Genomic DNA, 27,319 nt, shown 5'->3' on the forward strand with positions numbered 1-27,319 from the left:
GTTCTACAGGCTGGGGAGTGGGGGGGAGAGCAGTGAGAGGGTGAAATCCAGTCGGGTTCTACAGGCTGGGGGTTGGGGGAGAGTAGGGAGAAGGTGCAATCCAGTCTTGGGTTCTACAGGCTGGGGAGTGGGGGGAGAGCAGTGAGAGGGTGAAATCCAGTTGGGTTCTACAGGCTGGGGGGTAGGGAAGAGTAGGGAGAAGGTGCAATCCAGTCTTAGGTTCTACAGGCTGGGGAGTGGGGGGGGAGAGCAGTGAGAGGGTGAAATCCAGTCGGGTTCTACAGGCTGGGGGGTGGGGGAGAGTAGGGAGAGGGTGCAATCCAGTCTTGGGTTCTACAGGCTGGGGGGGGGAGAGGGTGCAATGCAGTCTTGGGTTCTAAAGGCTAGGGGGGAGAGAGGGTGCAATCCAGTCTTGGTTCTACAGGTTTGGGGGGAGAGGGTGTAATCCAGTCTTGGGTTCTAAAGGCTAGGGGGGGAGAGGGTGCAATGCAGTCTTGGGTTCTAAAGGCTAGGGGGGGGGAGAGGGTACAATCCAGTCTTGGGTTCTACAGGCTGGGGGGTGGGGGAGAGTAGGGAGAGGGTGCAATCCAGTCTTGGGTTCTACAGGCTGGGGGGTAGGGAAGAGTAGGGAGAAGGTGCAATCCAGTCTTAGGTTCTACAGGCTGGGGGTTGGGGGAGAGTAGAGTGAGTGCAATCCAGTCTTGGGTTCTAAAGGCTAGGGGGGGGGGAGAGGGTGCAATCCAGTCTTGGGTTCTAAAGGCTGGGGGGGGGGGAAGAGGGTGCAATCCAGTCTTGGGTTCTACAGGCTAGGGGGGGGGAAGAGGGTGCAATGCAGTCTTGGGTTCTAAAGGCTAGGGGGGGGGGGAGAGAGGGTGCAATGCAGTCTTGGGTTCTAAAGGCTAGGGGGGGGGAGAGGGTGCAATCCAGTCTTGGGTTCTAAAGGCTGGGGGGGGGGGAGAGGGTGCATTCCAGTCTTGGGTTCTACAGGCTAGGGGGGGTGCAATCCAGTCTTGGGTTCTACAGGCTGGGGGGTAGGGAAGAGTAGGGAGAAGGTGCAATCCAGTCTTAGGTTCTACAGGCTGGGGGGGGGGGAGAGGGTGCAATCCAGTCTTGGGTTCTACAGGCTAGGGGGGGTGCAATCCAGTCTTGGGTTCTACAGGCTGGGGGGTAGGGAAGAGTAGGGAGAAGGTGCAATCCAGTCTTAGGTTCTACAGGCTGGGGGGGGGGGAGAGGGTGCAATCCAGTCTTGGGTTCTACAGGCTAGGGGGGGTGCAATCCAGTCTTGGGTTCTACAGGCTGGGGGGTAAGGAAGAGTAGGGAGAAGGTGCAATCCAGTCTTAGGTTCTACAGGCTGGGGAGTGGGGGGAGAGCAGTGAGAGGGTGAAATCCAGTCGGGTTCTACAGGCTGGGGGAGAGTAGAGTGAGTGCAATCCAGTCTTGGGTTCTAAAGGCTAGGGGGGGGAGAGGGTGCAATGCAGTCTTGGGTTCTAAAGGCTAGGGGGGGGAGAGGGTGCAATCCAGTCTTGGGTTCTAAAGGCTGGGGGGGGGGGGGAAGAGGGTGCAATCCAGTCTTGGGTTCTACAGGCTGGGGGGGGGGGGGAAGAGGGTGCAATGCAGTCTTGGGTTCTAAAGGCTAGGGGGGGGGGGGAGAGGGTGCAATGCAGTCTTGGGTTCTAAAGGCTAGGGGGGGGGAGAGGGTGCAATCCAGTCTTGGGTTCTAAAGGCTGGGGGGGGGGGGGAGAGGGTGCAATCCAGTCTTGGGTTCTAAAGGCTGGGGGGGGGGGGAGAGGGTGCAATCCAGTCTTGGGTTCTACAGGCTAGGGGGGGGGGAAGAGGGTGCAATGCAGTCTTGGGTTCTAAAGGCTAGGGGGGGGGGGGAGAGGGTGCAATGCAGTCTTGGGTTCTAAAGGCTAGGGGGGGGGAGAGGGTGCAATCCAGTCTTGGGTTCTAAAGGCTAGGGGGGGGAGAGGGTGCAATCCAGTCTTGGGTTCTACAGGCTGGGGGGGGGGGAAGAGGGTGCAATGCAGTCTTGGGTTCTAAAGGCTAGGGGGGGGGGAGAGGGTGCAATGCAGTCTTGGGTTCTAAAGGCTAGGGGGGGGGGAGAGGGTGCAATCCAGTCTTGGGTTCTAAAGGCTGGGGGGGGGGAGAGGGGGCAATCCAGTCTTGGGTTCTAAAGGCTGGGGGGGGGAAGAGGGTGCAATCCAGTCTTGGGTTCTACAGGCTGGGGGGGGGGGAAGAGGGTGCAATGCAGTCTTGGGTTCTAAAGGCTAGGGGGGGGGGGGAGAGGGTGCAATCCAGTCTTGGGTTCTAAAGGCTGGGGGGGGGGAGAGGGGGCAATCCAGTCTTGGGTTCTACAGGCTAGGGGGGGGGGGAAGAGGGTGCAATGCAGTCTTGGGTTCTACAGGCTGGGGGGGGGGGGAGAGGGTGCAATGCAGTCTTGGGTTCTACAGGCTGGGGGGGGGGGAGAGGGTGCAATCCAGTCAGGTTCTAAAGGCTGGAGGGTGAGAGTTGGGTTTGGTACAGCAGGATACTATTCCCAGAAACTAGGACATTCAGCTCATTAGGGTGCCTAAAAACTTGAAATGCATGCAAATCTTTTGAATATAGATATACCTATAAATCCATGTGCATATAATTAATTTGCATGCATGAAGTTCAGAGTGCAAAACATTTTAAAAATGCCTGAAAATAGGGAACACAAAATAAACTTTTTTGGTCATGCACATTCCCTACCAGATGCCCAGCTGATACCATGGACCAGTGGTAGCGGGGATGGTTGCTCAAGAGCAGGTTAAGCCCGTGCAGAACATGAAGAGCCAGTGAATGTGAGTTTGGATTTGTGGTCATTCCCGTTATTTGGTGGGCGGGGGGAGGGGGGTATAAAGCAAGCTCTAGAAAAGAGGAGAACATTTAGGATTGAAACCAAAAGGGTACTTATGCACTGGACGGGAAGAAATAGACTAGGAGGAGATCAAATGATTTCAATTTTAATATAGAGCGGAGAATGCACCCCCTTAATTCATCGAAAAGAAGATGATCAGTAAGGACCCGAATTTATAATTAAGAATTAGGAACAGTTTTATTCCCCCATTGGCATGAAAGAGATGGAGTCAAGAAGAAAAGAGAATAGGAAAGTATCTACACTTGTTTAGAAATGAGCGTCCGACTTGGACAGCAACCGGGTCTGTCTGGCAGGCTGCAAGTACCGCGAGAACTTCTAGAGGAACTGTAGCTGGTCATATAATCAGGTCTGTCTGGCAAGCGACTCAGGGGATCTGAGGCTGGATTTTCAGGCAGCATCACTGTGATATCAGGCAAGTCACCTAACCCTCCACTGCCTCAGGTTCAAACTTAGATCGCAAGAAGGGAAATGCCTAGCGTACCTGAATGTAACGCACTTTGGGCTACCACTGAAAAAAGGGGGACCCATAATGCTGCTATATCCAAGATGGTGAATGATGAGGAAGAACAGGAAAACTGTTGCGAATTGCGAGCGATATTTTATAAATGGTCTCACACTGTGGTTGGCAGCAGAGATATATTTATTAACAGTGTAGACAAGTAGCTAGGAACAGGGCCGCCGAGAGGGGGGGACAGGGGGGACAAAACTCCCCGGGCCCGGGCCTCCGGGGGGGGGCCCGGCGCCACTGCAGTCCGGCCCACCCTCCGTAGCTCCCGGAGCTAACCTGAAGCGCCTTCATGTTCACATCGCAGCAAGCAGCAGCAGGGCAGGCCACTCCTTCCTTCCGTGTCCCGCCCTCGCCTGATGTAACGTCCGCAAGGGCGGGGCACTGAAGGAAGGAGAGGTCTGCCCTGCTGCTGCTGCTTGCTGCGATGTGAACGTGAAGGCGCTTCAGGTTAGCTCGGAGGGCCCGGCAGCAGGTGGAGGGGGGCCCAGCGACTTCAGGTGGGGAGGGGCGCGACGCGACCTCGGGTGGAGGGGGGGCCTGGTGAATTTGGGTGGGGGGGCGGGGCGTGACGCGACCTCGGGGGGGGGGGGGGCCCGGATGCGGTCTTGTCCCAGGCCCGGCTCTCGGCGGCCCTGGCTAGGAAGCTTGGATGGGTCTGCTGGTATTTTTCCGCCATCATCTATATTACTATAGCACAAAGTAAACGTGAGACAAGTGTGAATGGTGACAGACAAGAGTAGGGAGTGGCTCTCATGTACTGCCTGCTGAATTATAGAGTGGCTTGTTGCAGCAGCAGCTCTTCAGACATCACCCCCTTATATTTTATTGCAGCGATGACAGTATTATTGGGGGGGAAAGTCGGATCAATTAAGGGCTCAATGTTTACTGTCTTTTCCTTCGGTTAGGAATGTTAGGTATAAAAGCATTTTGTCATTTTCACTTTTTTACTAGGTTCCAGCTTTTTGGAATTCCTTACCCTTGGAACTGAGGCACAGCTCAGACCTTCTAATGTTCAGAAGGTCGCTTAAGACTTTTTTTGTTTAAGAAATTTGTAGTGGGATCTTTTAATTCAGCCATTTTATTAAATAAGTACATAAGTAATGCCACACTGGGAAAAGACCAAGGGTCCATCGAGCCCAGCATCCTGTCCCCGACAGTGGCCGATCCAGGCCAAGGGCACCTGGCGAGCTTCCCAAACGTACAAACATTCTATACATGTTATTCCCGGAATTGTGGATTTTTCCAGAGTCCATTTAGTAGCGGTTTATGGACTTGTCCTTTAGGAAACCGTCTAACCCCTTTTTAAACTCTGCCAAGCTAACCGCCTTCACCCCGTTCTCCGGCAACGAATTTACGGTTTTGCATTTTATTCTGAACTTTGTGTTCAGTTTTTCCTTTGGAACCCACAATGAACCGCATCAGTATTAGCGGGCTATAAGTTCTGTATAAAAGAATATAAAAATAAAATAAACACAAGAGAGCGTTCCCACGGGGCGGCTGTGAGAGAAAACGGAGAATAGTTGGTTAGTGCATCGTGGCTTCGTCTGGAAAGCCAGATGGGCAAGAGTGGTGAAACTTTTCTAAAACAGCTAACGGGGTCAGGACCAGGGGCAGAAATTAACCACCGGGCAAGCGTGAGAGAGGCCACGTCTCATGGTTCTCTGACCAGAGTAAGACGGGAAAACGTAAGCGGAGAGGCTGCGCCTGATGTCAGGCAGCAAGGAGAAAAGGCTGCGTCTTACCAAAGCAGGAAGATGAGAATGAAGACTCTGACGAGAGCCAGATGGAAAGGGTGCAAAAAGAGAAAGCCTGCGTGGGGCTCCAGGATGAGGTGTAAACAGGGAGGCAGAGAAATATAACGTCAATTCCCCTTTTAATTGCCAGAATGCACGTGTCTGATTTTACAGATCGTCAAAAATTTCTACAGAGAAAAATGCAGATGAAACTTGAAATCTTACGCCTGAAACAACTCATCCAGAACAGGAACAGCTGATAGAGGTCCTTACCAAATGCTGACCAAAATGACAGAGAAGCAGGGACCACAAAACTTGTTTTTAACTGCTCCCCGTATCTAAATAAAAATACATCTAGTATATAACAACATGAAAACCAAACCTCAGATTTTTATTTTCTTTCAAGTAACGTTTCCCTGTAATCAGTGTCCTCATGCTGCAACTGTTAGCACTCAGTCTCGGTTTTCTCCGAACGCCTGACACGGTATAGCCAAGGGGAATATTCTTCTTTTTTTATGTCACTGGGTAACTGTAGTGTGTGAATGGTTCTTGGATCACTGCTCTCCTCCTGTGTCACAGACCAGAGATTCACCAGCGGCCAGGACAACACCAATGCACACAATATGTTTTGGGGCTAGATTATTTTTCATTTTAATTGCATTGGTGTAACCTAGTAAGTGATGGCAAACCAAGACCTGAACAGTCCATCCAGCCTGCCCAACAGTCACACTCATTATCAGTTCATGATTAAATCAACAATGAATGTGATATTACATACTTGATCACGGTCTTTCTTTGGTGTTTCCTGGACTTAGACCATAGAAGTCTAAGTCGTTGGTGAAGCCCCACTTAAGAGTATTGTGTTCAGTTTTGGAGGCCTTATCTTGCTAAAGATGTAAAAAGACTGGAAGCAGTGCAAAGAAAAGCTACAAAAATGGTATGGGATTTGCATTGCAAACCGTACGAGGAGAGGCTTGCTAACCTGAACATGTATACCTTGGAGGAAAGGAGAAACAGGAGTGACATGATACAGACGTTTAAATATTTGAAAGGTATTAATCCGCAAACGAACCTTTTCCGGAGACGGGAAGGTGGTAGAACTAGAAGACATAAATTGAGGTTGAAGGGGGGCAGACTCAGGAGTAATGTCAGGAAGTATTTTTTTCACAGAAAGGGTGGTAGATATGTGGAATGCCCTCCCGCGGGAGGTGGTGGAGATAAAAATGGTAATGGAATTCAAACATGAGTGGGATAAACACAAAGGAATCCTGTTTAGAAGGAATGGATATATGGAATCTTAGTGGAGATTGGGTGGCAACGCCAGTAATTGGGAAGCAAAACCATGCTGGGCGGACTTCTACAGTCTACGCCTTGATCATAACTGAAGAGATATGGATGGGCTCGAATGTACATTTTTAGGGGCTTCGACGTTAGCTTCAGAACTTTTAGTACAAGAACAGTGCTGGGCAGACTTCTACAGTCTGTGCCCTGAGAATGGCAAGGACAGAGTACGTGGTAACAGCGGTTAAAAAAAAAAAAGGTTTGGACAAGTTCCTGGAGGAAAAGTCCATAGTCTACTATTGAGAAGACATGAGAGAAGCCACTGCTTGCCCTGGGACTGGTAGTATGGAAATGTTGCTACTTTTTGGGATTCTGGAATCTTGCTACTCCTTTGGTTTCTGCCAGGTATTTGTGACCTGAATTTTGACCACTACTGGAAGCAGGATACTGGGCTAGATGGATCACTGGTCTGACCCAGTATGGCTATTCTTAAGTTCTCCATACAGCAAAAGGGCTAGTCCAGGCTGGAATATTTACCCAGCTCGATATTGCCTTTTTCCTCCCTTGCAGAAGTACCGTATTTTTATGTGTATAACACACCCACGTGTATAAGATGCACACACAAATAACATGTGTAAATTGTGAGTCTCTGTAAAAGTAAACTGGCACACACTCACGCATATAGCGCGTGCGATAGCAATTTCATTTTCTAAGATGCGCTAATTGCCAAATAAACACATTTGGTTTTTTTAAGGGCTTTTCTTTTTTTTTTTTTTAATTTATAACCATTTAAATTTTTACAAGCGATAAAAAAACTTGCTGGAAATACAGAGAAAGTAATATGTAGGAATTATTTCAGTCAGGTAATTCTATTCTCTTCCTTAGACCACTAAATAGGGAGAGTGAAACAAGACAAGGAGATCAATTAAACAGTAAACAGATAAAAGAAAACGTGGTATTAACCTGATTATCCCCAGATATTACTCGTCTAATTCATTATTCCACATTGATCATCTGGTTGGCTTCTTCAAGGCCAATACGGTGTATAGTCAAATCATTTCATTGAAAACATACTTATTGTCCAATATTAGTTAGAAATAATACATCTGATTACATTCTTTCTCTTTTAAAAACCAGAAGTTATTTAACAATACATATACTTAAGTCTCTAATTCAAATCCCACTGATTAAGGGCTTTTCTTTTTAGGTTCTTGCAGGCGTTATTACTGAACAAAACCTGCAAAAATCCTAAAAAGAAAAAGTCTTAAAAGCAAATGCACTAAATTTTGCAATTAGTGTGTCTTAATAAAAATACACTGGTATAGTGCACCTACACATATAGTATGCAGGGGGTATGCACGGTTTGTAAAAACGCACATAACCATGAAAATAACTGTTCACTACTTAAGACAGCTGACCAGGCATCTAACAGAGCGACTAGTACACAGAGATGGAGACTTCAAGACTCCTCTTGCCCTCCTTCTAATCAGTATTTCTGGTGAGACTGAAACAGAGAAACAGAGAGAAAAATAGGCAGATAAAGACCATACGGCCAATCTAATCTGCCCATCCATGCCGTGTCCCGAGCTCTCTTGAATTCAAATACTGTTTTCGTCTCCACCACTTCCACGGGGAGGCTGTTCCACGAACTTACCACCCTCTCCGTAAAGAAGTATCTCCTCGGGTTACTTTCAAGTCTGTCCCTTTTCACTTTCATCCATCCAATCTCATGGTTGGCGCAGTCCAGTGGCAGCGCTGTGGACAGCAACACAAATAGACGTGGATTCAATTGGCAGCTTCCACACCCCAGCCTGGCCAGGTAGGCTGCAGGGGGCATTCACCCCTAGCTGGTGAGAAGAAGTCACAGCCAAACTGCAAGAGTGGAGAAGTGGCCTAGTGGTTAGAGTACCGGTCTTGTAATCCAGAGGTGGCCGGTTCAAATCCCGCTGCTGCTCCTTGTGATCTTGGGCAAGTCACTTAACCCTCTGTTGCCTCAGGTACAAACTTAGATTGTGAGCCCTCCTGGGACAGAGAAATATCCAGAGTACCTGAATGTAACTCACCTTGAGCAGCTACTGAAAAAGGTGTGAGCAAAATCTATAAATATATAGAATGTTGCCACTTTTTGAGATTCTGGAATGTTGCTATTACTTGAGATTCTACACGGAATGTTGCCAGTGGTGGAGGAGTGGCCTAGTGGTTAGAGCACCAGCCTTACAATTCAGAGGTGGCCGGTTCACTGCCGCTCCTTGTGATCTTGGACAAGTCACTTAACCCTCCATTGCCTCAGGTACAAACTTAGATTCTGAGCCCTCCTGGGACAGAGAAATATCCAGAGTACCTGAATGTAACTCACCTTGAGCAGCTACTGAAAAAGGTGTGAGCAAAATCTATAAATATATAGAATGTTGCCACTTTTTGAGATTCTGGAATGTTGCTATTACTTGAGATTCTACACGGAATGTTGCCAGTGGTGGAGGAGTGGCCTAGTGGTTAGAGCACCAGCCTTACAATTCAGAGGTGGCCGGTTCACTGCCGCTCCTTGTGATCTTGGACAAGTCACTTAACCCTCCATTGCCTCAGGTACAAACTTAGATTGTGAGCCCTCCTGGGACAGAGAAATATCCAGAGTACCTGAATGTAACTCACCTGGAGCTACTACTGAAAAAGGTGTGAACAAAATCTAAATAAATAAATAAAGATTCTAGAATTCTAAAGAATAACAAGATTCCATGCAGAATTTCAAAGTGTAGCAACATTTCATTTAGAACCCCAAAGAGTAACAAGATTCTTAGGGTTAGAGGAGTGGCCTAGTGGTTAGAGCACTGGTCTTGTAATCCAGAGGTGGCCAGTTCAAATCCCACTGCTGCACCTTGAGATCTTGGGCAAGTCACTTAACCCTCCATTGCCTCAGGTACAAACTTAGATTGTGAGCCCTCCTGGGACAGAGAAATATCCAGTGTACCTGAATGTAACTCACCTTGAGCTACTACTGAAAAAGGTGTGAGCAAAATGGAAATAAAATTTAAAAATAAAATAAACACACACCTAATGATTACACTTAATGCCCATGAGTGCAGGGATTCAGAAATAGTCCCGGTGTGGGGCACTCAGCTGAAGGCTATTACTGAAATAAATGGACTAAAGGAACGTGGGATTGGATATTAAAAAACATTGGGGGTGGGGGGGAATCTCCTGGCCCAATTCATGCCATGTGGTAATTGCTTTTTGGGCTAGTAGCAGTGCAGTCTGCTAAAATAGGACACATATTTCAATTGTGAGTTTGACATCTGAGATAATAGATCCCGGGACTGCTGTAGAATAGTAATGGTGGGGGGGGGGGGGGGGGGGTGAGAGTGGGAATTTCAGTCATCACCCAACAGTGAACCTAAAGGCTGGATTCTGAGTGTACATGCAACATGCCGAGTCCTGAAGGGCGTCACAGTCTGTAGGACTCGGTCAGCTAATCGCACAATAGTGACACCTAGTGGCTGAATTTAAGGCCCTTGAATGACCGCAGGCTCTACTACTACTACTTAGCATTTCTATAGCGCTACAAGGCATACGCAGCGCTGCACAAACATAGAAGAAAGACAGTCCCTGCTCAAAGAGCTGTCTGGCCTTTGAGCTGTCTGGCTGTCTGGCCAAGGACAGTCATTGCCATCAACTGGGCTAAAGTCAGTTGGAAGATAATTTAAAAATAGTGGAAAAATCCACAGGTGGTCACAGAGGCTCTGGAGCCAGAACTAGGTTTCAGTCCTAGTTATATTTGAACAGGAAGAAACTGCAGAAAGCTAAAGACCAGAACCTGGGTCACTTGGCAGTTCTGAAAGCCGGGTCTCATCCTTCCTCCTCAGCCCCCACCCCTTCCCTTCAAAGGCTCTTGTCGATAAATTTCAGTTGACTTTAATATCTCATGAAGAGGATGTTGGCCAGTGTACAGTAACGTTTACTAACTTTTTGAAGCTCCCTATGATAAAACAGAAATAGGACCTCCCTGGCAAAAAAAAAAAAAAAAGTTTGTTTGAAACTCCCCTCCCCCTCCTTTCCTGTCCCTGGTGATAAGATGCAATTCCAATGAGCAGGCTGTTCCAGATGCAACACAGCTGTGAAGAGGCTCTTACGATCACCACATCCTATCTTAATTCTTCTTACTGTAAGGAGCACTCTCTGAGGTATGGGAGTGGAAATTCATCATCTACCCCAAAGAGAGACCTCAACTACCTCATTTAATTCACATTTATAGCCCACTTAATAAAAAAAAAAAAAAAAAAAACAAAGCTCAAGGGAGATCAGTCATCAGGAGTTACGATTAAGATTCATGCTCTCTCTAACAGGGGACAGAATACAAAAGCAGCTAATGCCACTGCTAACTGGCATCATTTTCCCTTCAGCAATTCTGCAGACCTCGCTGGGATCTACCAAATCACCCTCCTTCTCCCACAACCTGGGTTGAAATTTGTGTTACTCGGCAATTACAGGACTTTTGATATTGGTCAGTCCAGATTTCAAGCTATAATATCAGCAAAATTCGCCCTTTCCTTTCTGAGCACACTAACAGAACCCTCATCCACACTCTCATCACCTCTCGCTTAGACTGTGGCAACTTGCTTCTCACAGGTCTCCCACTTAGCCATCTCTCTCCTCTTCAATCTGTTCAAAATTCTGCTGCCCGACTTATATTCCGCCAGGGTCGTTACGCTCATATTAGCCCTCTCCTCAAGTCACTTCACTGGCTTCCTATCAGTTTCCGCATACAGTTCAAACTCCTCTTATTGACCTATAAGTGCATTCACTCTGCAGCTCCTCAGTAACTCTCCACTCTCATCTCTCCCTACATTCCTCCCCAGGAACTCGGTTCACTGGGTAAATCTCTCTTATCTGCACCCTTCTCCTCCACTGCTAACTCCAGACTCCGTTCCTTTTATCTTGCTGCACCATATACCTGGAATAGACTGAGCCGGTATGTCAAGCCCAATCTCTGGCCATCTTCAAATCTAAGCTAAAAGCCCACCTTTTTGATGCTGCTTTTAACTCCTAACCCTTGTTCACTTGTTCAGAACCCTTATTTTATCATCCTCACTTTAATATTCCCTTATCTCTTATTTGTCCTGTTTGTCTGTCCTAATTAGATTGTAAACTCTGTCGAGCAGGGACTGTCTCTTCATATTCAAGTGTACAGCGCTGCGTAAGTCTAGTAGCGCTATAGAAATAAGTAGTAGTAGTAGTCTTTGGGATTCCGGAATCTTGCTGCTCTTTCAGATTCCGCACAGAATCTTGCTACTCTTTAGGATTCTGCACGGAATCTTGCTACTCTTTGTCCTTATTCCTTATTTGTCCTGTTTGTCTGTCCTAATTAGATTGTAAGCTCTGTCGAGCAGGGACTGTCTCTTCATGTTCAAGTGTACAGCGCTGCGTACGTCTAGTAGTGCTTTAGAAATGATAAGGAATAGTAGTAATCTTTGGGATTCTGGAAACTTGCTGCTCTTTCGGATTCTGCACGGAATGTTGCTACAGTGGGATTCCAGAATCTTGCCACTCTTTGGCATTCTGCACGGAATCTTGGTATTCTTTGGCATTCTGCATGGAATCTTGCTACTCTTTGTTCTTATCCCTTGTTTGTCCTGTTTGTCTGTCCTAATTAGATTGTAAGCTCTGTCGAGCAGGGACTGTCTCTTCATGTTCAAGTGTACAGCGCTGCGTACGTCTAGTAGCGCTTTAGAAATAAGTAGTAGTAGTAGTCTTTGGGATTCCGGAATCTTGCTACTCTTTGGGATTCTGCACGGAATCTTGCTACTCTTTGTCCTTACTCCTTATTTGTCCTGCTTGTCTGTCCTAATTAGATTGTAAGCTCTGTTGAGCAGGGACTGTCTCTTCATGTTCAAGTGTACAGCACTGTGTACGTCTAGTAGCACTATAGAAATGATAAGTAGTAATAGTAGTGCAGAAACGGTTTGCTTGCATGGATGGAAGAAATGCCTGGGTAGTATCCCGTTTGGTGTTCTCAATTTGTTAAGACATTTCATCAGCGTTTAATCCCTTCAAATCTTGTTCAGCTGTTGGAGATTACGTGCTGTGGGGGTGGGAGGGGTGGCGTTGGCTCTGTCTGATCCATTCTTACAGGAGAACTTTTGAGCTTTTAAGTACTGACGGAGCCTCTAATGAGATGCCGTTGTCCGACAGAGTATCACAGGAACCCCTGTTGTTGCTGACATTGTTTAAACTTTATTTTCATCCTTTGGCAAGAAATGATCCGAACTTCTAGAGTTTCTTTCCATTTATGTGGATGAGGTTCATTTTTTTTGTCGAAAGAAAAAGGGGTGGGAAATGACCAGTGTGATGAGTCAGAGTAAAAACGCAAGTCCTTTATTCATATATACACCAGCATGTGCTTGAAGACCATAGATTAGAAGAAAACAACAGGAAGCACCTTAAAATGAACTCAACACAGTCTGTGTTTCGGCCTATGCCTTCATCTGGAGTCTATAGTCAAGTTGCTCAGCTATGCACACACCAGCGATTGCAGCATGGCTAACTTGAAATCCACAGTAAAATGACTGATGCACCAAGGCGTTGCTCACCTAAAAGTCTTTTTAAAGACCAAATTGTTCCCTTTTCTTGAACTTACGGTTATTGACCATTTGATGGTGTCGCATTTTATTTAAAGACTCCTGATGCAGGCTACCAGTCGAAACACGGTACTGTGTCGAGTCTTCACCAATAAACTGTTCATAAATCGACTGAAGTCTTCTCGTTTGTCTCTGGATTGCCTGGTCTATTTCCTACTTCTCCGTTTTTGCTGATATATGCAGTTAATCTGGCCGGTTAATTGCTGAATGTCAGCACTTAGCTGCTGCCGTCTCTGCCCTGAGAACTTCCCCAAAATAGTCAGTTCGAAGTTCGGCAGTAACCAGTTAAGTGCCGACGAAGATGAGTAGTTAAGCCCTGATCAGGTGACTTAACTATCCGGGGCTGTTTCTGGCTGGTTAAACACTTTGAATATCGATCCCATATTATATTAGCATTTGTGTGTGTGAATGTCCACTCGCAAGCTTACGAGCTAGCTGGGCGCTAAGCGGTATTTTATAGCCAATGCATGCAACCAGCCGGAGGATGTGGTAACAGTGATTTGTGTATCTGGGTTTAAAAAGGTTTGAAAAATTCCTGGAGGAAAAGTCCATAGTCTGCTATTGAGACAGGCATGGGAAGCAATTGCTTGCCCTGGGATTAGTAGTATGGAGTGTTGCCACAATTTGGGTTTCTGCCAAGATACTGGGCTAGATGGACCATAGATCTAACCCAGTATGGCTATTCTTATGTTCTTATCCCATAAATGCAAGGGCTGTACATATGGGTGGATCATGGATGGGGGCTCCCATTTACGCACGTGTAACTCACAGAATATCGTTGCATGCTAAAGTGTCGCATTTTGGCACATGCATTTATGCCTGCTATATGTTATAAGTGGGCATGCCTACATGTAGGCGTGTTGTGCATGTGTCAGCCCACACTAACCTAAGATCTGTGATCTAGGATTTAAATAAAGAAGTGGACGAAAAGGCGAGATTGCCAATTCCAATTGCAATAGTAACCAGATCTGGCTTAGATACAGATAGAGAAAGACCAGGAGACTGTAGAACAGGAGCAGGAAGGACTCTTAAGGTGGAATTTGATCTCCCTTTGCAGTGGGAATTAATTAGACAGGCACATTCTTTTTGGACATCTAGGGGACACTATACAGAGTTCAGCAGGCTGTGAAGTGGCCTGGAATGAGACAGCAGGTGACAGCACTGCCTCTCATGTCTGCAGAACGATGCACCACATAATCCTCCATCTCCCACATTCTTACAGCAACAGAGGATTGGACCGCGATTTAGATTACAGATTGGTTTCACTGAAGGATTACCAGAATTTAAAGAAGGAGATAAATACTTAGTGGTACTTGATCAGGTGAAGGAATACGTCCAGCATTGTCTCCCAAACACGTAGGTGCCAACTTGCACAATGTGAGGGGGGGGGGGGGCTACAGAACATTGCCCCTCTCCCCTAAGAACAATCCCTCCAATAGCCTGAATCACCTTAAGAGCATGAGACCCACCCCGGCATGAGGTGAGCTAGGAGGGGTGGAGCCCTTACCTGGGAGTATAGAAGAAAGAGCCAGGCTGAGGATAAGGAGGCCCAGGGAGAGAAGATTTTAATCCTCAGCATATGACGTGGAAGGTATTGTTCCATAATCACAACCTGGCTGAGGTAAGCCATTTGATTTACAAGATTGAACTTCATAAGTTTTGCTTTGAGGTCTGGTTAGAGCCAGATCTGAACCGAGGACTTATCAGCTGTGTTTGGGGCGCGGCAACCCCAACAGTCGCAAACTGTGCTTGGCCTACCGCCAGAGGCCGCCAAGACTGAATATATTGAACTGCAGAAGTTTCCCTACCCTTTATCTCGGGCCCTGTGAAAGCAACAGGCCTGAGTTTTCCCTTGAATAAAGAGTTATTTTTGGTTCCAACCCCTTTGACTGGCTGTATTATTTCACTGGTCCACGCCCAACCCTTGCTCGGGGTGTCACACTCTAGTATTCTGGGCACCCAAAAGCTGTCACAGCGGGCATAACTTTTGGTGCCCAGTTATGAGTTGCCACCCCAAAGTCTCAATACCTCCCTACCTGTACTATACTGCCTTTCTGCAATCAGAAAATTATTATTGTGTGGTGTTTTCACTCGTCCTATGTAAACGTGCTGAAATTCTGATACAGTCTAACCTTTCCACAGCACTGAATTTTTCCTGCTATTCTGTCTGGCAAAGTCTGAGGTCTCCAATAGGTCCCTGGCCCCACTTGACCAAGGAAATCCTAATGGTACGTACCTGTAGCAAGGGGACTTGGTGTGGACATGGGCGTTACAGTGGGTGGCGTTCCTTTTGGCGTTACGGTGGGTGGCGTTCCTTTCGGCGTTACGGTGGGTGGCGTTCCTTGCAGCGTTTTAGGGGGTGGCGTTCTTCCACTGCCTGTGTCTGTGCTGCCAAGCTCACCATCTGAAAATTCACAGAAAAGCCACCGTTACAGCAGTAGCAAAAGTGCAAAGGCCGTGAAGCCGGTTAACTCACTGCTGCACTTTAACACAAGGGCTGGGAGGAACAGCAAAAGAGCACAAGTGTTATGGAGGTCAGTGGTTCTCAAACTCAGATCACTTTCCTCCATTCCCACCCCTCACCACCGTAGGCCCTCTTTTCAGGACAAGATTCACCAACGGTTTATAGATTTACTGTACAGCCAAAACTAATGATCATTTTAAGGGGAGAAGGAAGAGGATAAAAAGCCAAAACTCAACCATAACCACCATGATGATTTTGCTGGGCAGATTCTGATCCTCCTCCTCCATCCCAAAAGTAGGAACCCAGCACAAACAGCCAATGTTTCATGGTTCACTCATATTACGCCTATTGCATTGGGTTTCTGTAGGGTGGAGATTGAAATGTAATGCAATTCAATTCAGGTCTAATATCCCCTTCTCAGGGTTCAGCGTGGTTTGCATCATCATTGGGATGGAAATAGGTACAATATTATAAATAGGACATTGAGCGAGTATAATCTTGATGGTTGGATACAATTGATACACTATCGTAAGCAGGACATTTGGTGAATACTATCTTGTTGGTTTGATATTCACAAAGCCCTAAATAATAACATCCCCCCTGGTTACTGTGAGATCTTTCAATATTTATAGACCCCCACTGCCTAGAATCGTAGGACAGGGCTCTCTATAAATGTTTTAAATAAATAAATGACTGAATTTGGGGATTTTTTTTTTAACAAACAGCGAGACCATAATTTAGAGATATATACCTTCTGCCTTCCTCACAAATATACACAGTGTAAGATACAAAAAACAAACCCACGTACACATGCTATCTAAAAAAAAAAAAAAGAGAAAGTAGACCAGTGAATAACAGCAAAAGTAGGACCAAAAAAAAAAAAATAAAAGATCAAAGCTATGTTTAGCAGGATCTAGCTAGCACTGCATGCTTTTCCGATCCTGTGCTTTGGGCTCGGTTACAATCTGTCCCAACTGGATCTACAGTACTTTGGACCCTAACTCTTAACTACGCAACCAAGATGGTCCCCATGTTTTTAACCCTCTCCTTTAGCTCATCCACTGCAGTAACACTCTTAGGGGTATAAAATGGATACTACGTAGAATCTGGCACCAATGCAGTTCTTGAGCCAGCCAGTAGGTGTCGCTCTTACACAATGGCCTGGTACTTCCTTTGCCAAAGGAAAGAAGGGGAGAGGTGAGAACGGGGGAGGGGGGGGGCTGTGAACTCCATCTCTGCAGCAGGCCCCAGGCACAGTTGATCCAAGCAGGATGATCTGTACCCAGGAATTGAGCTCAGATTTGCATTAGCAGGCCATACTACACTAGCCAATAATTATTTGTAGAACTAGACTAAGTAAAAATGCCTCTAAATATAGCCTCCAAAATAAAAATTAAAAAAAAAAAAAGCAATCTTTCATCAAGTGAGCAAAGACATGCATAACATCCAAATTAACAAGTCAGAATAAATAAGAGTAATCCAACCCCCCCCCCCAAAAAAAAAAAAAGTGAAACAAAAAACATTAAGCGGAAATAATATATATATGCAGGCTAGTGATAGCTAAAGTCTTTAATAAAATTAAACAAATATTCCAATGGCCCAGTGAGAGGTCCGCCACAACACAACAATTCAGCAGTCACAGAATTTGTTGAGCTAATTCAACAGCCTGCTTCCGGGGCCCTCTCAGTGTATCGGTTCTACACTGGACGGTGACAAGGACCATAGCCCTTAGTTCAAAAATAAGTCAGTCATCTAAAGCCATATCTCTCCATGTGTCTGATAGATAAAAGCCTTCCCAGAGTGCAGGAGCCATCTAGAAGGCTACAATCATAATAACAGCTCTGTACAGAACCATAGTGTAACCTATACCTTGAGAGTACTGGGTGTAGGTCTTGTTGCTCCCATTAAAAAAAAAAAAAAAAAAAAAAGATGTAAAGGAACCAGAAAAGGTACCAAGAAGGGCAACAAAAATGATGGGGATGGAACACCTCCCTTATGAAGACTATATAAACAGGTTAGGGCACCAGCTTTTTAAAATCAGGAGTGTTGCACAGCAGGTAAATAGGGAACCGATTATTTACTCCTTCAAGTAGTATTAGGACTAGGGGATACTCCACAAAACTAACAGGTAGGAGATGTAAAACAAACAGGACAAAGAACAAACCAGTTTTCTGAGGATGTGGTCAAGGTTTCTAGCATAGCTGGGTTTAAAAGCACTTTGGACAAGTTTCTGGAGAAAAGTACGTAGACTTGGGGAGAGTCACCACTTACCCCTGGAACAAGCAGCAACGAATGGATCTACTCTTTGCAGGCACTTCCTAGGGATCCACAGTGGCTGCCATCAGAGAACCACTGCATGGTACATCTTACGTGCTGTTCTTCAAAGGATCGCCATAAGGATGAAAATTTACAAATTGCACATCGCTTATTTCAATTTCACCTATTCTAAAATCTTTCTCCAAAAAAAAAAAGATTGGCCATCCCCAGCAAGCTGGGGAAATATGCTACGCTTTCAAAACGCCCTTCTTCTGAAACAGTAAAATGCACCATCAGTCACCAGGAGCTCTGGAGTGTCCTGCCTGGTAGGACGTATATCACAGCCCAACCGAGTGTGAAGCTGGATTAAGGGGTTTTTTAACATCATGACTTAGATCATATCCCACAAAGCAAAGCAGCAGAAATACTGGTTCCCCACAAAGTAGGTAGACAAAAAAAAAAAAGGAGTAGGGTTAACCAAAAGAAATGGTGAGCTAGAGATGCTTATAGCCAAGCTGATGTTTCTAAGACCAAGAGGTCAACCATGTACAACTTCCAATGAAATCAAGTCACTTTATTGAACATATCACTACTCAGTCAAAAGACTTGACATGGACTGTGTTTCAGCGATGCCTACGTCAGGAGGCAAACAGAGCAATCACATGTACAGCGAGTAAATGTGACAATCATTGTCACTTGAGATGTATCTTTTACGAGCACCAAACACAATACCGGTAGAGAAATGTCATGCGTGCACAAAACTCAAGTGACTTGATTTCATTGGAAGCTATGCTTGGTTGATCTCTTGGACAAAGAAACATTAGCTTGGCTATAAGCATCTCCAGCTCATTGTTTCTTTTGGATAACCCTACTCCTCAGATCATGTCCCATAGATTCCACCCCATGTACTGTATATACATGGCCTATGAGGCTCTAACGGTCATACCTCCAGAAGCTTCATCTGCCAGCAGGTCCTCATCATCAGATAGCTCAGAATAGTCCCACCTGGGCTTTTGAGACCGGACGTCTGACTCTGTATCCTCAGGGAAGGAGACTTCATCCAGAACCTTTGAGGTATAAGCAACCTGAAGGACATAAACCCAACCCAAACTGTAAGTCAAAGTTTGAATACTATAAAAAAAAAAAATAACACAAGAAGTGCTTAAACTATCACAGTGAAACAGCACAGAGGAGTACAGGAACCACCAAGAAACGTCCTTAGCAACATGACCTGAGATAATCATGTCACCACTGCCCAACGCATGGAAACATTTTCCTATCGCCCTTAGAAGAAACCACCCTCCTGCAAGGACAGGGAGGCAGTAACCATACACAGTTCTTCTGTTCAAAAGCTTGGCTTCAAGAATGTTGTGTTTGAAATCTGATGGTCTGCTCTCCTGCAGTTCTCCTGATCCGCCCTATGAGCAAGCGCTCCTGCAATTGCAATCTTCTAACCCTCTCTCTGATGCCTCTCATTCTGCAGCCTGTCCTGGGAAGTTGTGGATGGAACACATTGGAGAAGGGGGCAGGGAGTCTGTGAAAGGAGGGCATTTGATATCACCTACCACCACAATTCTACAGTGATACACACAGGCAAGATGATATCAGAGGCCAGGTTTCCCACTGCTAAAGAGGTGCGAAATTGGTTATCACTAGCGCTTGTGCAAAACAAGCAAATAAAGGTGTCCGCGTCCATTAATTTGCTTGACAAATTTTGGCAAAGAATGTAACCATTGTGCAGCTGGCCAGCTTCACCATTTCCTACCTTTGATGCTGAAATTCCCTCCAGACACTTTAGATTTTGCAAACAAACGCAGTTTTTGGGCTGTGATTTTTTTTTTTTAATTTTCACACATACTGAAATAATTATCTAAGCCAGTGACTGAAACCGGAAGAGTCCTTTCATGATTTCCAGATGCGAACATTGTATCAATTTGTGTCTCGCTAGTGTGTGCCAGAATGTCATCATCCCATTCCAACATAGTAGATGATGGCGGATAAAGACACACACAGCCCATCTCCTCTGCCCGGTACGGGGGGGGGGGGGGGTTTAGGGCAGGGGTAGGCAACTCTGGTCCTCAAGAGCCGCAGGCAGGTCAGGTTTTCAGGATATCCACAATGAATATGCAGGAGATAGATTTGCATACCATGGAGGCAGTGTATGCAAATCAAGTTCATGCATATTCATTGTGGATATCCTGAAAACCTGACCTGCCTGCGGGCTCTCGAAGACCGGAGTTGCCTACCCCTGGGTTAGGGTTATAGGGTTATAACAGCCACTTTATCCACCCAGGCCTGAATTTAGGAAGGTAGCTCTCCTCCATTCAGATTACCCAGTAAGAAAGACCCACAAAAGGAACTTAATGGTCCTGAAATCTATCACCGCTAAACTTAGTATCATACACGTAATTTCAAGAGCGGAGGACAGTTCAAAGAAGGGACTAAGATGGAGCATGAACTGCATTATAGGCCTTATATGTAGAGATTCAAGATGGATTCTCAACCCAGTCCCTGAGACACACCCAGCCAGTCAGGCTTTCAGGATATCCACAATGAATATGCATACTATGGAGGTAAGGCATGCAAATTTTTATATCTTCAAATAAAGTGTTACTTAGCATGATCAAAAATTCACTGTTTGTACCCACAATATGCAAAATTCATTCAAATTTAAAAAATAAAAAGGGAAAAAGATGTCAGATAACGACCATACTGTTTATCCAGTCTGCCCATCCATACCAACTACTAAGCTCTACAATGCCCTTGTCTCCCTCAGAGACCTTCTTTACTTGTCCCATGCTTTCTTGAATTCATAGTTTATCTTCACTACCTCTACAAAGAGGTTGTTCCATACATTCATCATCCTTTCGGTAAAGAAATATTTCCCTAGACCAGGGGTGTAGCCAGACCTTGGCGGGATGGGGGGGCCAGAGCCCGAGGTGGGGGGGCACTGTTTAGCCGCCGACCCCCCCCCTGTCGCCGCAACTGCAACCCCCCCCTGCCGTCGCCACCACCACCCGCCCCGATGCCGCATCGGGTACCTTGTTTGCTGGTGGGGGTCCCTAACCCCTGCCAGCCGAAGAGTCTTCTTCAGTGCCGGTCGACTCTGGCGCCTTCGCTGTGTGATGATCTGTTTCGAACTCCTGACGTCCTGCACCGTGCACGTCCTGCACGTATGCCCCGTGCAGGATGTAAGGCGTCAGAAACAGATTATCACACAACGAAGGCGCCGGAGTCAACCAGCGCTGAAGAAGACTCTTTGGCTGGCGGGGGTTGGGGACCCCCCGCCAGCAAACAAGGTACCTGATGCGGGGCGGGGGCAGCGGCTGGGGGGGGGGGAATGTAGAGGGGGCCAGGGCTTAATCTGTGGGGGCCCATGCCCCCGTAGCCCCACGTAGCTACGACCCTGCCTTAGACTATGTTTATGTACTCCTGTACCTAACCCGTTTCACCCTCATCCTATGACCTCTCATTCCAGAGCTCTTTTTCCCATGAGAGAGGCCCACCTCCTCTGCATTTATGCCTTAGAAGTATTTAAATATCTTATATATCTCCCCCTCCCCCCCCCCCCGGCTTTTTTTCCACAAATACATATTTAGATCTTCAAGTCTGTCTCCATAGGCTTTATAAAGACCATTGACCATTTCAGTAGCTGCTCTCTGGACCAAGTCCAGCTTGTTTATGTCCTTTTGAGGTGTGGCCCACAAAAACTGAGGAATCTGGGAAACATCTTTAACAATCAAAACTCTAGCAGGACTGAAGTAATTCTTTTCCATAGACTGTTCCAGGATGAGGGGTTATTGGTTGAATCCGGAGGGAAGGAGATGTAAAAGGAACATGAGAAACTACCTTTTCACTGAGTGAGTGGAGCACAGCAGGACCAGACCCTCGGCAGAGGTCATGGGTGCCAAAACTATTAACAGAATGAAAGCAAGCACGGAAGAGATATGGTGGCTAATTTTATAACAGAGCACCTATGTGAAAAGCCCAATAAAGAATCTAATTTTTTTGTAATTAATTTTTATTAGCAAAAAAAAAAGCAACATGAAGTTATAGTCAAGAATAGTAATTAATACCAACATCAACATGTACAATAGAAAAAAAAACTCTTCATCAAGTTAGAAGAAACAATAAACAAATATTAGAACATGTTTTTATAAGCTCTCTGCCTCTACCCTCTTCCCCTAGCCCACCTCCACCTCCAACCCTACACACCCATTCTTAATAAGGACAAATCAACCCAGCAGCCAGGCTCATATGAATTACAAGCTTTATCGCAATACATTTAACAATTCAACACCAAACTACACGCTTTGGTAAGGCTAAAAGTACCTATTTTATACAGGGTCACACTTCCATTAGACGAAATGGGCAGTTACCTAGATCGTCAAGATTTAGGAGGGAGGGCAGCTTGGTCAAACATTAAATTCCTTCTACCAATCAGTGGTGGGTGGAACACAGAGAAGAGCAGGCAAGCCAGCAGCAAAATAAGGAAGTACCAGGCCTCGTCATATGTATATACCGAAGGCCTGCTAGGTCCCAGGCCATCCTGATGCAGACAGGGGTATGGCAGCCTTCAGTGCACACATGCTAAAGCCCCATGTTGGTTGCTTAGCTGCCAGCTTGCCTGCTCGTCCCTCCTGCTCCACCCACTGTGGCCCTGGCACAGCCACAAAGGAGAGGGAGGAGAAAGGGAAGACACTGGACCTACAGAATGACTCAGGGACAGAGCTTGCAGGGATGGGGACAAACTTTGTCCCCATGTCATTCTCTACTTTGAAGGCTGTTAATGAATTGGACAATTATATATATGTTCGAGTGATGCAGACGATGATGTTTTGATTTTTTTTGGAAAAACAAGCAAATGTGCAGGTCACAACTGGCAAATATTTCACAGGGGAACCTGCGCATTCCTGCTACCAGCACATCTTCTGAGAAGACATTTTCTATTGCAGGAAGGACTGTGGAAGACAGGAGAGCTAGACTGAATCCTGAGATTGTTGATGACTTCTTATTCATCCACAGATTAAAAAATCATAAGTGTTTCATAGGGCATATTTCTCCCCTGCTAAGGCATACAGCGAGGGTTGTATTTTGTATCCCTAAACATTTTTAACAGGGTTCCTTGGGGTAACAGAAGTCAGCTACTGTTGGGATTGGAAGGGTAGAGGGTGGTGTGGGGGGGTTATTATAATTGCTCGTTGTTACTGTTTTCTATTTGTGATTTATAAACAACAGTTGTACAGAATATTGTTCCTTTTATACTTTAATAAAAAGATTAAAATATAAAATCATAAGTGCTTGAGGCTTCTGCAGATGAGGACAGAGCCCACGGGGATGGGGCAGGGACAAACTTTGTCCCCATGTCATTCTGTAGCTGGACCTCCAGGTGTGGGGAGGGGAGACATGCGAGATATGCTGGACTACCAAGAGGGAGGGGACAGGAAAGAAGATGGGGCTGGGAACAGGAAGATGCCAGAATATTGGGGGGGGGGGGGGGGAAAGGGGAACAGAGGAGTGGCGAGATGCTGGATTGTGGCTCAAAAGGCTTTTTTTTTTGGGGGGGGGGGAGAACGAAGGATTTAAAAAATGTTCACCTAGGACACGTAATATTCTTACACTGACCCAAATTATACATAGGAAACATTGAGCTCTGGAATGAGGGGGCATTTGACAAAGATAAGAGGGAATAGGCTTAGGAGTAACCTAAGGAAGTACTATTATACAGAAAGGGTGGTGGAGGCGTGGAATGGTCTCCCGGTGGAGGTGGTGGAGTCGAGGACTGTTCATGGGATAAGCATGTGGGATCGCTTAGGAACAGGAAGAATTAGGGGTTACAGAGGATGGGCAGACTGGATGGGGCATATGGCCTTTATCTGCCGTCATGTTTCTATGTGCCTTTATAAGCCCCAACAGTACAGAAATGCTGTGCACCTGCTCCCATGATGTAAATATGTGACCGTTTTCTATAGGTGGATAAAACCTGTATAAATATCACAACCCAAACCTGGTTCTGCCTGTGCACAGTCTACATTAATATACACAACGTAACATGAGCTTTTTCAGCACATAAAACAAGAGTTAGATGCAGAAAATCCTTCAGAAATTTACCCCCAAGGTAGTAGGAGGCCAGACATTTAGGATCTGTGACATCATGGTAGTCTAGTGTAAATGAGCACCGAGGGTGGCCAAAAGAGCTTTAGCTATATCATTTCTCCTTTTATTTTTGGCAAGATAATATGGTGCTCCAATTCTATTTCCCACGCACGGAAAAAACCCGATATGGCTCTTAGAACAAAGATTTACTGTACCACATAACAGACATGAACCTACCAATCAGGCAAACCTATTAACATCATTACACTGTCAAATTTACAGGACACTTTAAAACCCAGAACAGGAAAGAAAGCGAGTCGATATGGACTGAAGATCACCAAAGCATTTTGTTTGGAAGTGCTCAGAGAGGGTTCATCGTTTATTTTAAAAGCTTGCTGTAACGCCTTTCGAAAATAAGGTCCAAGTGGTTTACAGTCTAAAATCACCACAGAAAAGAACTCCATAATCGATAGGAGAGAGCCACCAGACATATCAAGATCAGGCAGACCAGGAAAAAGCTGAAAATATAGCAAGAAAGAGTAGCGTCTTTAAAAACAAACAAACAAACAAAAAAAACCCACAAACCTACAGGAGAGGGAGACAGGAGGAGCTGGGACTCGGTCACAAGACCAGAACAGGGCCACTGAGAGACTGAACCAGGGCCGCCACCCTCCCAATCATCTGCCTCTGCTGCCCCCTGATCACTGCCGCAACAGGATTAAAATACCTTGGCTGGTGGGGATCTTGAAGCCCCGCCAACAGAAGACGCTTTCCTCCAGAACTGACTGCCTGCCCCTGTGGCTGCTTTTCTTCTCAGGGCATGCTCCTGCTGCACGTCTTATCTTCCGCCTGGACCGATATACACATATCACCCTCAGGCCCCCTCCCTGCCCATCTTCAAATCCTTGCTCAAAGCCCACCTCTTCAATGTCGCCTTCGGCACCTAACCATTATTCATCTATTCAGGAATCTAGACTGCCCCAACTTGACATTCCGTCCTTTAGATTGTAAGCTCCTTTGAGCAGGGACCGTCCTTCTTTATTAAACTGTACAGCACTGCGTAACCCTAGTAGCGCTCTAGAAATGTCAAGTAGTAGTAGTAGGAAGCAATGGGCAGAAGAGCAGCACTGGAGGAAGCTCCGGGTCCTCCAGGGGGGGTCTGGCACCGGAGTTTTCTCTTTTCTGCTCCTGTTGGGATGCGATCACTCAGGTCCCGTCAGGAACAGGAGCGAGAGAGAGAGACCCTCCCCCCCCCTCCCCCCGGTGCCGGGCATACATTTTTAAAGCCTCTTTAAAAGGGACAAAACTTAAAGCACGATCAGTGCGAGGCAAAGAATTCCACCGACTGAGAAACGGGTAGATGGGGGAAGTTGCATAAATTCACCAGCTTTCCAACTCCACCATCTTTCAACTCCCCAATTGCTGACCAGCTGCTCCCTTTACACAAAGTGAGACCATTTCCCCCTGCAGAACTTATTACAATCCAATCCAATCAGTTCTTATTGAGCACCATTACCCAATAAGTCTGGTACGATGTGGTTTACAAATAAGAAACTAGCAGAACACAAGCAAAGACAAAGAGTAAAAGATACATAACATAAATCAGATCTAAACGAATTTATTACAAATTTGTGAAATACATATGGTTTTAATTTCCTTCTAAACTGTATATTGTTGGATTTCATGCTTAACATCCAGTGGAAGCGAATTCTGCCAAAAAGCAGCAAGACAAGTCATTCAGGACAAAATTCTTTTATTTGATTCTCCCGTGCCCCCCTCTCAAAGAAGGAAAATTAACTGATAAGATCCTGTGCTTGCCAGCAAAGGTATTTAGAGGAGCAAGTTCTAATACAGTGGGGGAAATAAGTATTTGATCCCTTGCTGATTTTGTAAGTGTGCCCACTGACAAAGACATGAGCAGCCCATAATTGAAGGGTAGGTTATTGGTAACAGTGAGAGATAGCACATCACAAATTAAATCCGGAAAATCACATTGTGGAAAGTATATGAATTTATTTGCATTCTGCAGAGGGAAATAAGTATTTGATCCCCCACCAACCAGTAAGAGATCTGGCCCCTACAGACCAGGTAGATGCTCCAAATCAACTCGTTACCTGCATGACAGACAGCTGTCGGCAATGGTCACCTGTATGAAAGACACCTGTCCACAGACTCAGTGAATCAGTCAGACTCTAACCTCTACAAAATGGCCAAGAGCAAGGAGCTGTCTAAGGATGTCAGGGACAAGATCATACACCTGCACAAGGCTGGAATGGGCTACAAAACCATCAGTAAGACGCTGGGCGAGAAGGAGACAACTGTTGGTGCCATAGTAAGAAAATGGAAGAAGTACAAAATGACTGTCAATCGACAAAGATCTGGGGCTCCACGCAAAATCTCACCTCGTGGGGTATCCTTGATCATGAGGAAGGTTAGAAATCAGCCTACAACTACAAGGGGGGAACTTGTCAATGATCTCAAGGCAGCTGGGACCACTGTCACCACGAAAACCATTGGTAACACATTACGACATAACGGATTGCAATCCTGCAGTGCCCGCAAGGTCCCCCTGCTCCGGAAGGCACATGTGACGGCCCGTCTGAAGTTTGCCAGTGAACACCTGGATGATGCCGAGAGTGATTGGGAGAAGGTGCTGTGGTCAGATGAGACAAAAATTGAGCTCTTTGGCATGAACTCAACTCGCCGTGTTTGGAGGAAGAGAAATGCTGCCTATGACCCAAAGAACACCGTCCCCACTGTCAAGCATGGAGGTGGAAATGTTATGTTTTGGGGGTGTTTCTCTGCTAAGGGCACAGGACTACTTCACCGCATCAATGGGAGAATGGATGGGGCCATGTACCGTACAATTCTGAGTGACAACCTCCTTCCCTCCGCCAGGGCCTTAAAAATGGGTCGTGGCTGGGTCTTCCAGCACGACAATGACCCAAAACATACAGCCAAGGCAACAAAGGAGTGGCTCAGGAAGAAGCACATTAGGGTCATGGAGTGGCCTAGCCAGTCACCAGACCTTAATCCCATTGAAAACTTATGGAGGGAGCTGAAGCTGCGAGTTGCCAAGCGACAGCCCAGAACTCTTAATGATTTAGAGATGATCTGCAAAGAGGAGTGGACCAAAATTCCTCCTGACATGTGTGCAAACCTCATCATCAACTACAGAAGACGTCTGACCGCTGTGCTTGCCAACAAGGGTTTTGCCACCAAGTATTAGGTCTTGTTTGCCAGAGGGATCAAATACTTATTTCCCTCTGCAGAATGCAAATAAATTCATATACTTTCCACAATGTGATTTTCCGGATTTAATTTGTGATGTGCTATCTCTCACTGTTACCAATAACCTACCCTTCAATTATGGGCTGCTCATGTCTTTGTCAGTGGGCACACTTACAAAATCAGCAAGGGATCAAATACTTATTTCCCCCACTGTAAATC

The 27,319-nt window shown here is 46.1% G+C and overlaps 1 protein-coding gene across 1 annotated transcript in view; it reads right to left on the minus strand.

The window, feature by feature from the left end:
• The window catches only part of HSPG2 (heparan sulfate proteoglycan 2), a 428,317-nt gene that overhangs the window by 292,782 nt on the left and 108,216 nt on the right, over nucleotides 1–27,319 (minus strand). The window contains 2 exon segments of the mRNA XM_030222172.1: nucleotides 15,290–15,457; nucleotides 18,720–18,858. Of these exon segments, the coding sequence (XP_030078032.1) occupies nucleotides 15,290–15,457; nucleotides 18,720–18,858 (307 nt within the window).

Source organism: Microcaecilia unicolor, chromosome 13 (assembly GCF_901765095.1).
Source record: "Microcaecilia unicolor chromosome 13, aMicUni1.1, whole genome shotgun sequence".
Taxonomy (NCBI): domain Eukaryota; kingdom Metazoa; phylum Chordata; class Amphibia; order Gymnophiona; family Siphonopidae; genus Microcaecilia; species Microcaecilia unicolor.